Raw genomic sequence first — 21,842 nt, forward strand, 5'->3', positions numbered from 1 at the left:
TGGTGTGTTCCTGTGTCTCCTTTTTGATGGGAGGAGGTTAAACAGTTTGTGACTGGGATGTGGGGAGTCTCTGATGAGATTGTGTTCAATGGCAGGTAGTTGTGTGCCAGTGATGTGTTGGGGGTTTTGACCATGCTTTGCAGGGCTTTGAGGGGCTTTACAGTGCTTTCTATTCACACACAGTGAAGCTGCCGTACCATATGGTGCGTAAAAGCGTTTTGTAACTTTACTTTCCAAATATATGTCACAACTGAGGAAAACAAATGTTCTGATTATTCAGACATATTCAATGTTCATAATACATTTGGCTCCAAATGGCAGAAATTTGCCTTATGCCAATTTACTACCTGCATGTATTCATTAACACACACTTATATATTCTCTTAATCAGTCCAACGAATTAAAACATTTGATTTTCCTGTTATACAGGAAAAATAATGAATATTTAAATATACTAAATAAAAATTGCATACTTGTGTTCTATTTTAAACAGTTTGCATTGTTAAAAATGACCCTTATTTTGTTAGTGCTTGAATTTTAAAACTTATCACAATTCCTGAATCTTTAGAAGTTTCACACAGAAATGTTCTGAATCATGTAGAGAGGGCAAATATTTTTTACACGGCAAATAGTACGAAGTCAACCAACAAGGTAAAACGTATCCCATGGATAAAGCAATCACAGAACGCAAGGTTCAGAAGTTATGCAAATTGAAGTCACGCTCAATGAAGGTTATACCTAATTTGTATACAGTACATTCTGTAATCAGGAAGTATTTCATGGATCATTCAGGAAAGAGGGACCTCTGCTGGGATGGAAGTGTAATATCTGGAGATGTAACATTCTGGATGAATCTGATGATAACATTTAGATTTTAACTTAAAAAAAAATTGGGTCCCAGTTTTACTGGTCAACAATAAAAAGCTGGTGTTTTGAACCTTCTAATGGATTTCGCTCTTAATCCTTTTGCATGCATACACAATGTGTAAGTGACTTTAGTTCCCCTTCTCGTCTTGCTTCTCAGGGTGATCGTGGAGATGCAGGTCCTCCTGGTCCATTTGGGCCTCAAGGAGACGGTTACCCTGGTCCACCGGTACATATTTCTATCTTTGAGCCCTGTTCATATATGAAACATTTGTGATTAGTTCTAATGATTAATTCTATTTTCACATTTAATACAGGGCCCACCTGGGCTTCCCGGGCTTCCTGGAGAGCCAGGTCCAGAGGGATTAGGTTTTCCGGGTCCAAAGGTATCTAATTTTTATAACAATACAATTAAAGTGTGTGTGTGTGTGTGTCAAGTCAAGTCAAGTTTATTTGTATAGCGCTTTTCACAACAGACATTGTCTCAAAGCAGCTTTACAGAAATCAACAGTCAAGGTGAACGGTGTGCATTTATACCTGATGAGCAGCCATGACGACTGTGGCAAGGAAAACCTCCCTTAGATGTAATAAGGAAGAAACATTGTGTGTGTGTGTGTGTGTGTGTGTGTGTGTGTGTGTGTGTAGAATGTGGGAATGTAAATATTTGTGTGTGTTATAGGGTGATATTGGGTTTAGAGGTTTGCCAGGACCACCAGGACCACAAGGAGAGGGTCTGCAAGGGCCACCAGTAAGTCACGTTAACATACACACCCCTAATAGTAGGGTGATTTGAGTCATTTATTCCTTTAACAAGCATAAAATCAGATGTTTCTACCTGACGTTGGTTCAGTTAAATAGATATTTGGCTGTGTGATGTTCTTTATATTGCAGCTCATACTGTACATTTCTTAGCTAGCCATGTAGTTAATCATTAATACTGAACTAGCCATTGAAACCAACAGTAAATAACTCTAATTGAAACCAATGTAGGGAGGACAAAAAAAAGTGTCTTATCTTGGAAATTTATAGGGCACCATTGGAAGGCCAGGACCTCCTGGTCCAACAGGACTCCCAGGGCAGGGGATACAAGGGCCGAAGGTAACATATTTACAAACACAAGCAAGCATGTTTATCTAAATAAGAATGGCATGGTACCAGAACATGTGTTGCATTGGTTTGAGTATAGTATTTGCCACAGTAAGTGAGTTTTAAACATCTTAAAACAACACAATGATGAAACACCAACCTAAAATCTCTAACCAACCCTGTTTAAAGTGTGAAAGGTGATTAACACTAGCAATGCCTGCCATTTTGTTCAATGGGTTTTATAGCAATTTGGGTTTTGATGTTGTTTCAGGGTGAATTAGGAGCTCAGGGCTTGATTGGGCCAAGAGGACCATCTGGAGAAGGTCTTCCAGGGTCAAAGGTTAGAACTTCTTTAACTTCGTTAATTTCTTTAAAAAGTTGAAATTCAGGTTAGATCTTTTCTGAACGTTTTTTCCTACCTTTTTTTATAAGGGTGATCGTGGTGCCCCAGGGGATCGGGGGCAGAAAGGGATCAAAGGTGACATTGGGGACCCTGGACATTCAGGCCAACCAGTAGGTACCATGAGAATATTTCTGAATAGTTAGTGTTTTGATGGATGCTATTCTTTTTGGTTGCACAAATAACATGTAGTATTCTGTACCTACACAATAATGACACTAATGGTGTTGTGGTTTTATTTTATATAGTGTAGAATGCATTTTGGAATTTGGCCCAACTATGATGAAGGAATATGGGGGGTGGAGGTGGAAGCTTAATGGTTTGGGCTTGTTTGGACCAAGGAAGGTTACTTATTCCAGTTGAAAGGAATCCTGAACCAACATGGCTACCATTTCATTCCATATTCTATCCTAGCTTTTGTAAGCATTATTTAAAGAGCAAACAGTCGTCTGGAGTGATATCTATCATGGAATTGCTGCCCAGTCACTGCATCCAAATCCTATTGAACTGCTCTGGGATGGAACTGGATCACAAGAAACCTCCAACTAGTGGAGAACAACTTTTGGCAATTTTTATGAGAGGCATAACAAAGTATTTCAACTGTTTGGAGAAAAACTGTCCAGACTCCAAGAGTGTGGAAAGCTGTTCTTCTTGGTTATGTAGGATTTTTCAGAATATGTGAGAATTATGTACATTGTATGTGCAGCAATACCCAAGCTAATAAAATAGTGTAATTATAGATAGTATACAAATATACAGATATAAAATGGATCAGCTAGGATATACTAATGACATAGAGATAATCCAGCATGTACAAAATAATGTATATTATGTAGCTTTATAGCACCAGAGCTATAAGGCGTATGTAGACATCAGCTGTGCACAGTAATGAAGTCAATGTTATTCATTAATGTATTTGAGAAGCTTTTTTGCTTATCTATACTTTACTGAAGTATTTCCATTTGGGGAGATTTTTGCATTAACTTCACTACATTTCAAAGTCAAATATCTTAATTTTTATAATATCATTCTATTAATAGATCAGTGTGCTGAGAGTCACATTCAAGTCTTTTCACATCAACTGAGGTGATTAATTAAAAAGTCTTGTGATAAAAAATTATAATAGGAACATTATAGTTATAATAAATCATAATACTTTGGCTTCTTAAGTTGATTTGAAGGCAAAAACTTTTGTACTTTTACTTTAAGTGGAAGTTTAAAGGGACACTTTTATTTTTACTAGAGTCATATTTTACATATCTCAACTTTTACTCATCTACATGGTTTGTGTGCTTTGTCCACCACTGAGAAACTCTGAGAAGTGTCCAGATTAGTCATTTGCCAACTGACAATGAATTCATTCTGTTTTCCAGGGTCGACAGGGAGTGAAGGGAGAGTCAGGCTTGACGGTAAGATTTCCTTTCTACTACTCCAATCGCAGCACTTGAGTCGGAATTTAAGATTATGAATTATTGTGTAGAGGATTAAAAAAGTAATGGAGAGTGTGTTAGGGAAGTAAAGAAAAAAGTGCAGGCAGGGTGGAGTGGGTGGAGAAGAGTGACAGCAGGAGTGATTTGTGATAGAAGAGTGAAAGGGAAAGTTTATATGACTGTCGTGAAACCTGAGATGTTGTATGGATTAGAGACAGTGGCATTGAGTAAAAGACAGGAGGTGGAGCTGGAGGTAGCAGAGCTGAAGATGTTGAGGTTTTTGTTGGGAGTGACGACGATGGACAGGATAAGAAATTAGTTTATTAGAGGGACAGCGTATGTAGGACGTTTTGGAGACAAGGTGAGGGAGGTGAGATTGAGATGGTTTGGACATGTGCAGAGGAGGGACATGAGTTATATTGGTAGGAGAATGCTGAGGATGGAGCCACCAGGAAGAAGAAAACGAGGAAGACCAAGGAGGAGGTTTATGGATGTGGTCTTTGGAAACCCCAAAGATCTATGCTTTTGCAATGCAATAGTTTATTTATTATATACTAGTGGACAATGTTAAGTGGATGTCTTCTGGATGTTTTGGAAGGTAGTAGCTTAGTGTTTAAGGCATTGGACTTTGGATTGGGAGGTCATGAGTTAAAATTGTAGCCACACCAAGCTGCCACTTCTGGGCCCCTTGAGCGAGGCCTGTAACCCCATAGCTGCTCAGTTGTATGAATGAGATAAATGCAAGTTGCTCCGGATAAGGGCCAAATGCTATAAGTGTAACTGTAGTTTTTCCACAATTTGTTGAATACGAGTCATTGTGTTTCATCCGTGGTCATTATTTTTCAGAGAGAAGACGTCATCAGAATGATACGAGAAATCTGTGGTAAGATTCCGTTGCTATCCCATGCTATTTTTAGTTTAGATTTGTTCTTTGAAAGTAAATAATGTTTCGCACTAACAAGTGAAACCACCCAACTTTCAGGATGTGGGATTAGATGTAAGGAGCGTCCGATGGAGCTGGTGTTTGTGATCGACAGCTCGGAAAGTGTTGGCCCTGAGAACTTTGAGATTGTGAAGGACTTCGTGACGGCACTGGTAGAGCGAGTGACGGTAGGAAACCGTGCCACCAGAGTCGGCCTCGTGCTTTACAGCCTGGAAGCTCGACTGGAGTTTGACCTGGCCAGGTATGCCACGAAGCGCGACGTCAAACATGCCATACGCAGGATGACTTACATGGGCGAGGGCACTTATACAGGCACGGCCATCCGCAAAGCCACGCGCGAGGCCTTCCGCAGCGCTCGATTCGGGGTCGCTAAAGTCATCGTGGTCATCACAGACGGGCAAACCGACGAGCGTGACTCTGTTAAACTGGAAATGGCGGTCCGGGAGGCGCACGCCGCCAACATTGAGATGTTTGCTCTGGGAATCGTGAATGCCAGTGATCCAGGACAAGCCGAGTTTCTGCGCGAGCTCGATCTCATCGCCTCAGACCCTGATAGCGAGCACGTCTTTCAGATAGACGACTTTAACACCCTACCAGGTATAAGATGTTTATTACCCCAATGAATTACACATTAACCACAGGGCTGATTATAAATCAGAACGGGGAAGGTGGTTGCTTAGTGGTTAAGGCATTGGACTTTGGATACAAAGGTTGTGAGTTCAAATCCCTGCCACACCAAGCTGCCGCTCCTGAGCAAAGCCCTTAACCCCATAACATCTAAGTTGTACACATGAGGTAAATGTAAGTCGTTCAGGATAAGGGTGATGCTGTAAATGTAAAAATAACATTTAAAAAACAAACTGTTATAATAAATAAAATAAAAAATGCTTGTACAGTAGGCCAGGTTATCAATTTGCATTGCTAGGCGTTAAAATTAGCCTCTTGTGTATTTTAATGAAAGTGCTAATTGAACATTGCAGTATCTTAAAAGTGATTTCCAAGAGATACAGTAGAAAGCAGCAGTGGACAGTAATAAAGTACTGGAATTCGTTACTGTACTTAAGTAGCTTTTATGCATATCCGCATTTTGCTGAAGTAATTTATTTTGAAAAGACTTTTACTTTAACTTCACTACATTTCTACTCAACTACAATTTTGTGAAATCAGTCGATCCTTTTTATTTATGTGGATAAAAACGTAACTGGTAAAACACGCAGCAAATCACCAATCAGGATCGAGCGCTCGCTCTGTTTTAAACTCGTGTTGATCGGCGCTTGGTGTATCCACTGATCACCAACATACAGTTCAGCATCAGTTCAACAGAACATTTAGAGAGAAATAAATGATGAAGAAACTCCAGACTCGAACTCACCACAACACACGTGGGATTATTTGTGCGTATTTTTTAGTAGTTGCGTATAGTCGTTGAAAAGAAGGTTTTGGGCTCATGATTATTTTAATAGAAATCAATCAGTGTTTGACTCATTAATATCATTCTATTAATAGATCAGTGTGCTGAAAGTCACTGAGTCTTTTCTCTAATGGCCGAGAAGTGCAAAACACATTAACAAATCCGAAAACAAAATAACACATCCGAAAACACAACGACAATTCAGACAAACTGGAAAAGGTAAGGATAGTTTGTGAATGAAAACTTACAGATCATTGGACAAGACACCTGTCATTTAAGATATACAGGAAGTACAACAGTCTTTTTTTTTTTTTTTTTTTTTAATTAATCAACTAGCATATACAAACAACGTGGCAAAAAACAAGTACAATATACATTACAATACACACAACAGGTGCATAAAAATACAAATATATACACATATATTTAGGGGAAAGATAGAAAATAATAGATAAATAAATAAAATGTATATTAATAATAAAAATAACAAAAATAAATTAAAAAAGGATAAAAATAAACAGGGCTATGGTTTATTCTGTAAATCATTTTTCTATAAAGATAAATAAATAAAATGAATAATAATAATAATAATCATTAATAATAATAAAAATAAAAATTTAAAAATTTAATAAAATACGAAAAAATTAACAGGGCTATGGTTTATTCTGTAAATCATATTTTTCTATAAAGGACAAAAAATAATTTCATTTTTCTTTTTAATCACTGTAAGGGCTTTTGTAGAAATAAACTCATTATAAAATGCAAAAAACATATTATGAACAAGAAAGTTGTCTGTTATTGTTCATTACAAGTCGAAAGATAACGTCCTTCACAGTGAAATTTTTTAGATAGGAACCTTTGGGTAAATCCAGTTATGGATATCAGACCATAAAGCGTCTGAAGTAACAGTCTGCAGCAGGAGAAAGTTGGAACGTATGTGTAAAAGTGTACAAACTAAATCTTTATGTGATGATATACTGCAGCATCTCCAACATCACTGCATATGAATGTCCTTCCTCAAAGTAGCTTTGAATTAATTTTCTCCTTGCTTCTGTTTAATTCTGTTATTTTCTTATAAAGGTCCACTAATCCAAATAAAAAAAAATTTTATTAAATGGAGAATTTACACATGTACAAGAAACAAAGGTTTCGGATTTCATACTTCCTGTATGTCTTGAATGACAGGTGTCTCGTCCGGTTTCCGTTTTTCTGAATTGTCGTTGTGTTTTCTAACCCTAGATTCGTTATTTTGATTTCGGATTTGTTAATGGGTTTTGCACTTCTCAAACCACTGTACTTTTCACATAAACTGAGATGATTAATGATAATAGGAACATTATAGCCATAATAAATCATAGCATTCCCGGTCAGGGAACCAACCCCAGCCAGGGGTAGTACCAGGGTTGCACAAGCCAGTGCATTCTTAGTGCTGGTCCCAAGCCCGGATAAATGGGGAGGGTTGTGTTAGGAAGGGCATCCAGTGTAAAAACGTGCCAAATCGAACATGCGGCTCATGAATACGGATGATCCGCTGTGGCGACCCCTAATGGGAGAAGCCGAAAGAAAGTACTCAAGTGGAAGTTTAAAGGGACACGTTTATTTTTTACTACTTTAAGTCATATTTTAACTTGTATCTATAAATTGTATCTCTACTTTAACTCAACTACATGGTTTACATGGAACTTCATTAACTGTGTACTGATAGGAAGCACATGTACGTATGATGTCTAATAGAAAATGTAAATCTTCCTCTCTCAGCTCTGGAATCCAAACTGGTCAGTCAGTTCTGCGAGGATGAGAACGGTGACATCTTCAACCGCATTAACGGCAATGGATACAATAACCATCTTAACCGCATCAATGGGCTCCTGTATGAGATCGATAACAACGGAAACCGAATCGGCAACGGTGGATATTATCACGGAAACAATGTAGACCCAACACACTCCAGGACACACTCTGAAACAAACTCTGGTACACACAGTGGGACGTACAACAGAACTCATAGTGGGACACATACTGGTTCTCACAGTGGGACACACACTGGTATTCAGACTGGGACAAACACTGGTACTCAGACTGGGACACACATCAGTACTCACAGTGGGATACATACTGGTACTCACAGTGGGACACACACTGGTATTCAGACTGGGACACACACTGGTACTCAGACTGGGACACACACTGGTACTCAGACTGGGACACACATCAGTACTCACAGTGGGATACATACTGGTACTCACAGTGGGACACATACTGGTACTCACAGTGGGACACGCACTGGTACTCAGACTGGGACACACACCGGTACTCAGACTGGGGGACACACCGGTACTCAGACTGGGACACACACCGGTACTCAGACTGGGACACACACTGGTACTCAGACTGGGGGACACACCGGTACTCATACTGGGACACATACTGGTACTCAGACTGGGACACACACTGGTACTCAGACTGGGACACATATCATTATTCACAGTGGGACACACACCAGTACTTACAATGGGACAGAAACCAATACTAACGATGGGACACACACTTTGACTCACGGTGATACACACACTGTCTCAGTCAGTCAGGGAGAAGGAAGAGGAGACAGTCTTCCAGCACCCACTCCAGGGGTGAGTGTCTCTCACAGCTGTATCTTATCAGATGATAATTCGGTTTTAATAGCAAACTGTGCAATTGTGATTTTATTATTCAACATTCAACTTTTTGTCAAGTTTCATTCTGGATGTGGTGCTAGCTTATGGGTTAAGGCTTTGAATTTAAAGGTTGTGAGCTCAAATCCAACAAACTGCCACTCCTAGGCCCCCCAAGCAAGGCTCATAAACCTATAGATGCTCAGTTGAATAAATGAAATAAGTTGCTCTGGATAAGGATGTCTACTAAATGCCATAAATGATAGGGGGTGCCATTGTACCAATAGGCTGAGAAGGCAAGGCTTCCCAGGCTTTTTTTTAGCCCCAGCCACTAATTCTCTAAGTGGTATCTCAGTGATTAACGCTCTGAGTTACTGATCAGAAGGTCAGGGGTTCAAGCCCCTTGTCAACAAACTGTCACTCTTGAGGCCATTGAGCAAGGCCCTTATCCCTCTGTGCACCAGGGGGGCTGCATCACTCTGTGCTCTGACCACAGCTATCTAGAATCGCTGTAGTATGCAAAGAAAGAATTTCACTGTGCTGTAAAATAGATGTGATGAGCATGAAGCACCTTAATAGCCCTTTACAATCAACTCTCGAAATTCTTTGAATGCTCAGTGTTTTGGTCCTGCATCTGCTTTTGCTGCAGCCCTTCTGTTTTTTATTCCTATCACTTACATCATATGAGCTTTCTGGTTTAACCGTTTTATCTTTCCATCTGCTAGTTAATTGGTTTATCTGTTCATGATAGATAGCAGGTGAGGGTTAAGGGCCTTGCTCAATTGAAATGTATCTTCAGCATTTCAGCAAACACAAATCTGTTATGTTTTGACATCCACCCCTGCTACATTTAATCACTTATACCAGTGCTTAACTAACACCTGGAAAGATCCGGCATAGAAAGATTCAACAGTACCCTAGGACATCCTGTTTCACTTCAACACCAGAAAACCACGACAAGGATCGTCACTGACGGCCCGCCTGTTTAAATGTCTTATTGTGGCTGAAAGTCTTATCACCGTACTGTGCTTGAAGTCTTCTGTAGATATCCGCAGTTTTTGCCATTCATTCTAAAGAAACTTTAGCATCGCTGCATATCAGTAATAGATCACATTTACTACTGCGTGTATTACCACCACGCTAGCATCCATTTTTACATCTGTAACATTAAAAGTCCCGGGTTGACTTGAAGGCTCCTCATAAGTCATATGCAAAGTGATCTAATTTGACAAGTCACATGTGCTCAGTTTGATCGGTCTCAATTTTTTTTAACCTTTGTAATCAGGTACCTCATGTCGTAGACATTCACACACATGGCGGCTCAGAGCACAGCAACCGGGGAGATGTTCCATCTTCAAACAACAGACCATCTACACATGGGAGACCTTCCACCTCCTCTTCATCATCATCATCATCCTCAACTGTAATAACATCATCCACTTCGGTGCATTATATTCCTGCCCCAAGACCCCCCTTACCTAAAGGTAAGCAAACTCACACATATACAAACACCAGTACCAGGCGGTGTATTTCACACCGAGGCCTTCAGTGGTGTCCTACCTGAATCAATCCACCTCTTAATACATCACTAAGACTCTACGACTATAGAAACCATCAGTATTATAGAGAAACACGGTTTACCAGAGCGCTGCATCACAGACAGAAATCTCATACAGTGAGAATTAATGCATTCTTTCTTTTGGCTTCTCCGGTTAAGGGTCGCCACAGCAGATCATCCGTCTCCATACCCCCCTGTCCTCTACATCTGCCACTTTCAACCCAACCACCTGCATGTCTTCCTTCACCACATCCATAAACCTCCTCTTTGGTCTTTCTCTTTTCCTCTTTTCCAAAAGTATAAACGGTTCATTAAAAATCTTTTAAACTCCTTTGGTCGATCTTCCCTCACAATGTCCAGCTTTTCTTGAAGAAAAGTCCATCTTGTAAATGTTCTTGTAAGTGTATCTGTGACCAAAATCACTTCTTCTCCTTTCTCAGTCATTGTGGAATAAAAACTATTACAGTAAATCCACACCAGTATATTTGAGCTTGTGCAGTTTGCTACAGATGCAGGTTGTGAGCTCTGACTAGCGCGCTCTCCGACCTTCCAATCAAAACACGTTAAAAAGCTGACATAATTGTACGCCTGCTAGACGGCCTTGTACTACACAAATCTGATTGGTTACATCGTTGCTGTCCACCACTGTCTGGTTAGCTTTGGTTTTGTGTTGCACCTTAATAACGAGGTGTGTGTTTGTGTCTGTTGTCAGAAATCGTACCCCTGGACCCACGCTGTGAGCTGGTTCTGGATCAGGGTACGTGTCGGGATTACAGCATACGCTGGTACTACGATCGCAATGCCAACGCGTGCGCGCAGTTCTGGTATGGAGGTTGTCACGGCAACCGTAATCGCTTTGATACTGAGGACGAGTGCAAGAAGACCTGTGTGGTCCCCCGAACAGGTACACACACATTCACACACTCCAATCCCCTCTGACACACACACACACACACACACACACACACACACACACACACACACACACACACACACACACACTCTCTTTAGGAATTTCATGACTATTTGTTTTCAACAGCAATTGGACATCGCTAATTTTAGACCATGAATGTGCAAATGAATAAATGTGTGTATTATATTACACAATTTTAGGATGCACTGTATCAGTTCTTAAAATGTGCTCATGTAAATCATCTGGATTTTTATTTCAGTTTTATTAAGCTGTAAAGGACAACAATATTAACCGCAGGTGAAATTCCTCTTGGAGTATGGAGGACAAAACAATTAACAGTTTCCCTCCAGACCACTAGTGGGCACCCCACTTATTTTTTTTTTTACTTCTTTCTTTTGTTTTCTGCTGTAATTCCTTTCTTGTATGTCCACACCTGTTTTGGTGTTCTGCCTAATGCCTAAATAATCCTTATTTAAAGTCTGTCTCTACTGTGCTGGAGAAGTTTGGTAGTGTATGTATGTGAGTATAATGTAAGTATAGAGTGAGTATAGAATGAGTGTAGCATGAATAAACAGAGTTGAATGTAAATATATAATGACTATAATGAAGTATAGACTGTATACTGTAAGTATAGAATTAATATTGAATGAGAATAAAGTGAGTATAGTGTGAGTATTGATTATATTGTGAGTATGGAATAAGTATTGTGTGAGTATTGAGTGTAGAATGAATGTAGTGAGAATACAAAAAGGGTTAGGGTTAGATTGTGAATATAGATTTAGTATCAATTGAATATAAAATGAGTATAGTGTGAGTATAGAATGAGTGTAGAATGTGTATAGTGTGAGTGTAGTGTGAGTATATAGTGTGTAAAGTATATAGTGAGTATACAATAAGTATTGAATAAGTATGGAGTGATAATGAAGTGATAGTGTGGGTATAAAGTGACTAGATTGAGTATAGAGTGAGTATAGAGGGTGTATAAAGTATATAATAAGAATAGAGTATAGTGAATGTAGAATAAGTACAGAAAGAGTATAGAGTGAGTATAAAGTTACTCTAAATTGACATTTGACATAGATTTAGTATAAAATGAGTATAAACTGATAATAGTGTGATTATAGAGTCTATAGTGTGTATACAATAAGTATAGAATGAGAATGGAGTGATAAAGTGAGTATAGAGAGCACAATGTGAGTATAAAGTGACTATAGAAAGATTATATTATGAGTATAAAGTGAGTATATTGTGCATATAAAGTGACAATAGAATGAGTATACAGTTTGTATTGAATACATAGTGAGTATAATATGAATATAGAATGTATATAGAGTTTGTCTGGAGTATATAGTAAATTTAAAGTGAGTATAATAATGAGTATAGAGTGACTATAGAGTATGTACAGTAATAGAATATAGGATTAGTATAGAATATGTATGTACAGTGAGGAAAATAAGTATTTGAACACCCTGCTATTTTGCAAGTTCTCTCACTTAGAAATCATGGAGGGGTCTGAAATTGTCATCGTAGGTGCATGTCCACTGTGAGAGACATAATCTAAAAAAAAATCCAGAAATCACAATATATGATTTTTTAACTATTTATTTGTATGATACAGCTGCAAATAAGTATTTGAACACCTGAGAAAGTCAATGTTAATATTTAGTACAGGAGCCTTTGTTTGCAATTACAGAGGTCAAATGTTTCCTGTAGTTTTTCACCAGGTTTTCACACACTGCAGGAGGGATTTTGGCCCACTCCTCCACACAGATCTTCTCTAGATCAGTCAGGTTTCTGGCCTGTCGCTGAGAAACACAGAGTTTGAGCTCCCTCCAAAGATTCTCTATTGGGTTTAGGTCTGGAGACTGGCTAGGCCACGCCAGAACCTTGATATGCTTCTTACAGAGCCACTCCTTGGTTATCCTGGCTGTGTGCTTCGGGTCATTATCATGTTGGAAGACCCAGCCTCGACTAAAACACGCTAGCTAGCTTCAGGGTTGGCCGACCTCCTCATGATGTCTAGCTTTTCTTACATTTTTTTTTTTTCCAATATGTCCGGGACCAAATTAATTTCTCTTCCTCAGTAGGCATAACAAAGTCTAACTCAGATGTATTAATGTGTGCAACTACACACGTGTTTTGCCAATCAAACTTGGCTGTAACAGTTTCCCCTTTGTCCAACCAATCAGAGGATGGAAAAATACTGACGCTACTGTGGGCCAATTTGAAATCTGATTGGTTAAAGAAACAGAGCTACTTCTTAAGAAGACTATGATAAAAGAGCCAGCAGTACTGACTTTGAAGGCCCTTAGCAGATTAGATTGACATGGCAGCACATAGAGGCTGAAATCTGATTGGGCAAAAAATCTAACATCAAGATTACTCCAGATACTGGAAGCAGTGCAGCCGAGAGAAACACTACAAAACAATGAGAATAAACTGTTGGGAATAAATTGATACCCCACTGGTACATAGTGAGTATAAAATAAGTATAGTGTGAGTATAGGATAAGGATAGTGTAAGTATAGAGTTTATAGTATAGAATTGTATTGTATATATTGTCAGTTTTCTCTGTCTTACGTTAGTCTGTGCCCTTGTGTTACTTGATTTAGTGTTTCGGTTCTTTTTCAGTTTATTTGTTCCATCTTCAGTTGATCATTAACATTTAGTTCAGTATCATTACTAAAAGAATTGTGCACTTTCACTTCCACTTTATTTCTCCTGACAAATTCCAGTCCAGTGTCCACATACGATTAAGTAAATGCTAATGACAGTTCTTACTAGTTAGTATTTTTATCATGGTTTTTTTTTTTATTTAGTATTTTTTATATTCACTGCTGTTGGAAAATATTTCAAACACACACACACGCACACACACACACACACACACACACACACACACACACACACATTTGACATTTGCACAAAGACAGAGAAATGTTTAAAAGCTTAATGATTATCCCCTTTTTATGTGTTATTTTCCTGCAGGTGGATGAGGAGCATTGATTGATGACGCTCATGAAACTGACTGTTATAATATCTGCAATACCTCATCTGTCAAGCACCCTGAGAGACATGTGCATGTAAATTTGCTTCAATGTTTCCTTTCTCACACTCATAAGCTCAACGGCAGTGAGTGGTTATGTAAATATTTTATATCCTTAAATTCTGGATTATCTGTAAGTAGACTTTCATTTTACATTTATGGAGTCTCCAGTTTCACTGCTTTGTAGGATTTTGCTTAATGACAGGAATATTCACCTGACCATAAGCTTGGTATCTACTTTGTGAACAGACCATTCCACATTCATTTCCTCATTTTTGCTGTTGTAATAACCTCCACTCCATTTTGGAGTGTGCATGGAGAAAATCAGGTACTGATATAAGTGAGGCCATGGGGTTCTACCAGCATGAGAAATTTATCGTAAAGGTGTTTAATAGGGTTGGAGTTCTACAGCAGGAGATCTTCCATTCCAATCTGTGTAAAATATATCTTTATGGATCTGGCTTTGTGCACAGGGGCATCATTATGCTGGAGCAGGTTTGGATCTCCTAGTATAAATGAAAGGAAAATCCCATGCTACTGCGTCCAAAGAAGTCCAATACAATACTGTACCTCAAAGTTTTGTGGAAACAGTAATGGAAAGAACCACAAATGGCTGGAAAGTGTCCCAATATAGTGTCTATATATTGTACTTCTCTAAACAAGCTGAGTTTTCTAATAATCACAGTCTATGTAACGTCTTACTTCCATGTGTTTTTTTTTATTATTATTATAATTATTATTTTAGAAAATCTGTATGGTTGTTTGTATTATTTGTTTGTAATATTTTAACTTTGTAATAAAATGTTTACAGTCCTTATCATAATCAGGATCTGAAGTTTCCTTCATGAGAATACACACATCATGGGATGTAAGTCTAAAAAAAGAAACTAGAATCACTCTGTAAATCAGCTTTCACACGATGTCATGTAACGTGTCACTATCACTGTGTGTCACTGTTGAAGGAGTTTACTGTGAGTATAGTAGTGGGTAGAATACATACACTAAGTATAGAATTTAGAAGAATACGATCACTTTAAAACCCCATTGGGAGAAAAAATATGATTAGAAAAGCAGAGGTTTTTAATAGAAGTGTTAATTAAGGAACTGCTGAAAGTGGAAGGGGTTCATATAAAAAGTTTTTTCCACCACCTTAATGCCATAAGAATCTTGATGCAGGTCTACCATGAAAGATGGAGGTATAAATGGAGCAGTGGTAAAGGATGGAGGGATCAGTGGAGCGGTGGTAGAGGATGGAGGTATCAGTGGAGCTGTGTTAGAGGATGGAGGGATCAGTGGAGTGGTGGTAGAGGATAGAGAGAGATCAGTGGAGCGGTGGTAGAGGATAGAGGGATCAGTGGAGCGGTGGTGGAGGATAAAGAGATCAGTGGAGTGGTGGTAGAGAATAGAGGGGTCAGTGAGTGGTGGTAGAGGATGAAGGGATTAGTGGAGCGGTGGTAGAGGATGGAGGGATCAGTGGAGCAGTGGTGAACAATGGAGGGATCAGTGAAGCAGTGGTAGAAGATGGAGGGATCAGTGGAGCGGTGGTAGAGGATGGAGGGATCAGTGGAGCGGTGGTAGAGGATAGAGGGATCAGTGGAGCGGTGGTAGAGAATGAAGGGAAGAGTGGAGCAGTGGTAGAGGATGGAGGAATCAGTGGAGCGATGGTAGAGGATGGAGGGCTCAGTGGAGCGGTGGTAGAGTAAAGAGGGATCAGTGGAGTGGTGGTAGAGGATGGAGGGCTCAGTGGAGCGGTGGTAGAGGATGGAGGGATCAGTGGAGCGGTGGTAGAGTAAAGAGGGATCAGTGGAGCGGTGGTAGAGGATGGAGGGATCAGTGGAGCGGTGGTAGAGGATGGAGGGCTCAGTGGAGCGGTGGTAGAGGATGGAGGGATCAGTGGAGTGGTGGTAGAGTAAAGAGGGATCAGTGGAGCGGTGGTAGAGGATGGAGGGATCAGTGGAGCGGTGGTAGAGGATGGAGGGCTCAGTGGAGCGGTGGTAGAGGATGGAGGGATCAGTGGAGCGGTGGTAGAGTAAAGAGGGATCAGTGGAGCGGTGGTAGAGGACGGAGGGATCAGTGGAGCGGTGGTAGAGTAAAGAGGGATCAGTGGAGCAGTGGTGGAGGATGGAGGGATCAGTGGAGCGGTGGTAGAGTAAAGAGGGATCAGTGGAGCGGTGGTAGAGGATGGAGGGATCAGTGAAGCGGTGGTAGAGTAAAGAGGGATCAGTGGAGCGGTGGTAGAGGATGGAGGGATCAGTGGAGCGGTGGTAGAGGATGGAGGGCTCAGTGGAGCGGTGGTAGAGGATGGAGGGATCAGTGGAGCGGTGGTAGAGTAAAGAGGGATCAATGGAGCAGTGGTAGAGGATGGAGGGATCAGTGGAGCGGTGGTAGAGTAAAGAGGGATCAGTGGAGCAGTGGTGGAGGATGGAGGGATCAGTGGAGCGGTGGTAGAGTAAAGAGGGATCAGTGGAGCGGTGGTAGAGGATGGAGGGATCAGTGAAGCGGTGGTAGAGTAAAGAGGGATCAGTGGAGCGGTGGTAGAGGATGGAGGGATCAGTGGAGCGGTGGTAGAGGATGGAGGGCTCAGTGGAGCGGTGGTAGAGGATGGAGGGATCAGTGGAGCGGTGGTAGAGTAAAGAGGGATCAATGGAGCAGTGGTAGAGGATGGAGGGATCAGTGGAGCGGTGGTAGAGTAAAGAGGGATCAGTGGAGCAGTGGTGGAGGATGGAGGGATCAGTGGAGCGGTGGTAGAGTAAAGAGGGATCAGTGGAGCGGTGGTAGAGGATGGAGGGATCAGTGAAGCGGTGGTAGAGTAAAGAGGGATCAGTGGAGCGGTGGTAGAGGATGGAGGAAGTTAGTTAAACACTATGATAAGTGTAGAAGTGTAGGCGAGGAGGATGTCGGAAGAATCAATGCAGTTTCCACTCCTTGAAATTTGTTCTTTTATTTTATATATTTAAAAGTCCCGGTTTGTAGATTAGACAGAAAATGGGGAGTAATGACATGGAGGAAGGAAATGTACATGTGGACATACAATACATTATTATTTGCTGGTGTGCTTTTAGTATGAATGTGTAAATTTTTGTAGCATATCAACGATCCTATAAAATGCTTCCACATGCCCTTCCCAAGCCCTATTCACACATCTATCCTCTTTTAAACTAGGTGTCATTATCTGAGCTGGGTGTCTGAGTAAGACCCCATACCCCACCCCCATCTTCTTTGGTTACACCACCTACCTACCCAACAACACACACATTTGTCTTACAGCCCTTGTGAGGACCTTCTACTGATATAATCAACTGACCTGATTAACACCATACCTTCTCACTCTAACCTTCACCTCGGTAACTGAACAAAGGAAAGGAATCAGAAGCCAGCCAAAAGTCAAACTGCTCAATATTCCTCTTCTAATTCAGTCCCCACTAGGATATAAAAACATCCCCACAAATACTCACACACCTGTGGTGAAGTCAGTGTTAATTTTAGTTCTGTCTCTAGTGAAGCCCACAGGACTGCCAGTCTAAGAACAATTCTGTAGGCATTAAACAGCCAGTAGTGCATTCTTATTCCACTAATATGGGTTTATACATCATTTCCTTTAAAAATTAATTAATACTCATTGTAAGATGAAGAAAAATGAAAAAGATTTAAGATTGTTATTTGTCTGGAACGTCGTTATATGCAGAAAACGCATTATATCACGCAAATGTATTTCGATCTGAAAGAGAAGAATTAAGAATAAATCAGGTTCAGAAAACGTATCGATCCCACAGGGAAATTGTTAGTTTGTAGTTGTTTACAGTACAATAATAGTAAAATAAAATAATATGTAGACTTTAAATTTCTTATATTTTATTTTCAGTTTTATATTAAGTATAGATGCTGTACAATCAATACAGTTCCAATCTTATTGAAATATAGTACAGTAAAAATACAATTTAGTAAAATAATTGCTGTTTCTGTATTTTATTATCATAAAAAAAAAAAAAATAAAGTATAGTTTGTTCATTTACCTTGATTTATTGTTTTATTAAAAAAATTTTCATTTTGTTATTCATATTTTTATACCATGACAAATTCCTTGTACGCATGTACAACGATACTTGGCAATAAAAATTATAAAAAAAATTAACATTTGATTCACTTTATTTATTTTTAATAATAGTATTTATAATGACATACACCCTATATAGATTATTTATATATTTTTGAACAACTCATGACTCATTTAGTCCCCATTTGCTCTTATAGTAACTTCCACTCTTCTGGGAAGATGTTCCACTAGATTTTGGAGTGTACTTGTGGAGATTTGTGTGAAATTATTAGTGAACTCAGGTACTGAAGTAGGTGAGGTGAGGAGGCCTGGGGTGCAGTCAGCGTAAATAATTAATCACAAATGAGTTCAAAAGGTTCAGAGGAGATTTTCCACATATATCCAACCCATGACTCCATGACCCATGAATGTGACTCCAGTAAAGTAAAAGTGTCCATTTAAACTGTCACTTGAGTAAAAGAACAAAAGTTTTTACCTTCAAATGTACTTAAGTATCTAAATCAGTATGATTTATTGTAACTATAATGTTCCTATTATCATTTTTATCACAAGACTCTTAACTTAATCATCTCAGTTTATATAAAAAGACTCGAATGTGACTCTCAGCACAAAATAGAATGATATTAATGACTCAAACACTGATCGATTTCTATTACAATGATCATAAACCCAAAACCTTCTTTTCAACTACTTCAAATCAAAATCTCACAAATAATCCCACGTGTGTTGTGGCGAATTCGAGTCTGGAGTTTCTTCATCATTTATTCCTTTCTAAATGTTCTGTTGAACTGATGCTGAACTGTATGTTGGTGATCAGTAGATACACCAAGCGCCAATCAACACGAGTTCAAAACGGACCACGTGATCGACCCTGATTGACCCTGATTCACTCGTAAATAAAAAGGAACGACTGATTCTGTTAAATGTAGTTGAGAAATTTCACTTGTAAATGTAGTGAAATTACAGTAAAATTCTCCCTAAACGGAAATACTTTAGTAAAGTACAGATACGTGACAAAGCTACTTAAGTACAGTAACATCCTACATTTACTTCCTTGCTCTCCACCACTGCTATATAGAGAATATCATTTAAAATCAAGATTGTTAAAGTTATATGCACTAAGACGGAGCTGTGAGTATCCTGTGGCGTCGCAGCTGAACACTGTCACCTGTTGCAGCAGCTGTTTCCCATCACTGTCACTTTGACCTGAGACGTTTAGCATTCAGACACACACACACAAATGCACATTTATTTCAAAACAAAAATAAAATTGTAAAAACCCTTGCTGTGTGTACACACTTATACAGAATCATCCTCTGAGTAAAGCCAAAGAGATTATTGTGTATTGAATCCTCGGGAATCTCTGTGCAGCCTGTTTTAAGGTGACAGCTGCAGTTCAGAGGTGCTGTCACATTTGGTTGGAGGGAGTAGTGGGGGTAAAACAGAGGGAGGGTGGAGGTTAAATTTAGAACGAACAGATTAAATAACAGCCTCTTCAGGCCGGCAAGCTTTTCGCACCGCTGTCCTTTTCCGGTCAGGACGGTGTGGCAAACGGGAGTGCAGCCACATTCTCCAGGTCTTTTGTCTTTTAATTTCTGAAGAATGGATCCCAAAGCCTTGCAGGAAGAGCTGCGTTTGTTCCAGAGCACTCTGCTCCAGGACGGCTTGAAGGAGCTCTTAAACGAGAACAAGTTTGTGGACTGCACTCTGAAGGTAGGCGACCGCTGCTTCCCGTGCCACCGCCTCATTTTGGCCGCGTGCAGCCCGTATTTCAGGGATATCTTCTTCTCTGAAGACGGCAAGGTCAAAGAAGACCTCAAAGAAGTGGCCTTGGACGATGTGGACCCCAACATCCTGGACATGATCGTCAAGTACCTTTACTCCGCCGAGATTGAGCTCACCGACGGCAATGTGCAGGAGATTTTCGCGCTTGCGAACCGTTTCCAGATCCCGTCTGTCTTCACCGTGTGTGTAAACTACCTCCAGAAGAAGCTCTCCCTCTCTAACTGCCTCGCCATCTTTAGACTCGGACTCGTCCTCAATGTACCGAGGTTGGCCGTGGCTGCCCGTGACTACAGCGCCGACCGCTTCGAGAGCCTTTGCAAAGAGGAGGAGTTCCTTCAGCTGGCGCCGCATGAGCTCTTCGCCTTGATCGGGTCCGACGTCCTGAACGTGGAGAAAGAGGAAACGGTGTTCGAGGCCCTCATGAAATGGGTGCGGAGCGACAAAGAGAAACGAGCTAAGGCCCTCCTGGATGCCTTCGAGTGTATCCGTTTCCGTCTAATGCCTGAAAAATACTTTAAGGAGAAGGTGGAAACCGATGACATCATCAAGGCCGATTCCGAGCTTCAGAAGAAAATGCAGGTCATCCGAGATGCCTTCAAGGGGAAACTACCTGAGAGGAAAAAGAAGGAAAAGAAGGAAGGAGAAGAGGAGGATGAAGAAGAGCTCCTGCCTGGTTACCTGAATGAAAATAAGAGGTTGGGGATGTACGGACGCGATCTGATCCTCATGCTCAATGACACGGCGGCTGTAGCGTATGACGTCGTGGAGAACGAGTGCTTCCTCGCCGCTATGGCTGAGCAAGTGCCGAAAAACCATGTGAGCATTTGCACCAAGAGAAACGAGCTCTACATCGTCGGCGGCCTTTTCGTTGACGAGGACAACAAAGAGAATCCTCTTCAGTGCTACTTCTATCAGGTAAATAATACAATAGTAATCAGTTCTCAAAGCCTAAGCATTGGTTCAATCTGACACAGTTACACATCGCTATGGAGCCGCTAGCTAGCTTGGTTTCTTCAAGCTAGACAATGCTAGCTTATTATCTGAGATTGACTTTTATAACCATCTCTCTAACAAATGCTATCTGTTAATACTGTAACATCAATGACTAGCTAATTGAATGTATTGTAATGATTAGCTAGCTAAATTAGTTACAGGTAGGCAACTAACATCCATCCGAACCAGATGGAACTAAAATCTAAAATCATACGAACCAGAACACAAGCTAGCTAACTAACTAACATCTACTAGCCATAAATATAGCTAATTCATATTACCAGCTGGCCAGCTTAGCTAGCCAATCAACATTCACTGCAAGTTGTAGATAGCTAAAGGGTGTGCAGTCAGGCTTTTTGCTATTAGCACCATTATAATGAAATCATTTCATAAATATTTGCACTTTGGGAATTATTTAGGTATTTAAAATCAAATCTGAAGCTATAAATATTTTCATTATTACTATGAATCGAATATATTATTTTTATTGCCAATCACTAGCGAAAAGGGCAAAATTCATAGTTTTAAAGTTGATAAGAAGAGGATGAAGTATGAGTATTTATGCTGTAAAGGTTTTCATTCAACCATTAATAACCAATAGAAAACCATTAGCTAGTAAATTTTAAAGCTGTATCACGTGAGTAATAAAATAGCCTGGTGAAATCAACCCTGGTTTTATAGTCAATTCATAATACACTAAAATCGCAC

General features: G+C 40.0%; 2 protein-coding genes across 2 annotated transcripts in view; both read left to right on the forward strand.

The window, feature by feature from the left end:
- Positions 1–14,594, forward strand: part of col28a2b (collagen, type XXVIII, alpha 2b) — a 61,117-nt gene extending 46,523 nt beyond the window's left edge. The window contains exons 24-36 of the mRNA XM_083562548.1: positions 1,025–1,093; positions 1,182–1,250; positions 1,544–1,612; positions 1,894–1,962; positions 2,222–2,290; positions 2,383–2,463; positions 3,724–3,759; positions 4,627–4,663; positions 4,763–5,320; positions 7,893–8,764; positions 10,071–10,269; positions 11,056–11,247; positions 14,245–14,594. Coding sequence (XP_083418674.1) covers positions 1,025–1,093; positions 1,182–1,250; positions 1,544–1,612; positions 1,894–1,962; positions 2,222–2,290; positions 2,383–2,463; positions 3,724–3,759; positions 4,627–4,663; positions 4,763–5,320; positions 7,893–8,764; positions 10,071–10,269; positions 11,056–11,247; positions 14,245–14,252 — 2,328 coding nt within the window. The 3' untranslated portion in view covers positions 14,253–14,594. The remainder of the gene's footprint in view (positions 1–1,024; positions 1,094–1,181; positions 1,251–1,543; positions 1,613–1,893; positions 1,963–2,221; positions 2,291–2,382; positions 2,464–3,723; positions 3,760–4,626; positions 4,664–4,762; positions 5,321–7,892; positions 8,765–10,070; positions 10,270–11,055; positions 11,248–14,244) is intronic.
- A 4,318-nt stretch (positions 14,595–18,912) lies between these two features.
- Positions 18,913–21,842, forward strand: part of klhl41b (kelch-like family member 41b) — a 7,465-nt gene continuing 4,535 nt past the window's right edge. The window contains exon 1 of the mRNA XM_083563257.1: positions 18,913–21,056. Within this exon, the coding sequence (XP_083419383.1) occupies positions 19,959–21,056 (1,098 nt within the window). The 5' untranslated portion in view covers positions 18,913–19,958. The remainder of the gene's footprint in view (positions 21,057–21,842) is intronic.

Source organism: Silurus aristotelis (assembly GCF_946808225.1).
Source record: "Silurus aristotelis genome assembly, chromosome: 2".
In the NCBI taxonomy this organism is placed as follows: Eukaryota; Metazoa; Chordata; class Actinopteri; order Siluriformes; family Siluridae; genus Silurus; species Silurus aristotelis.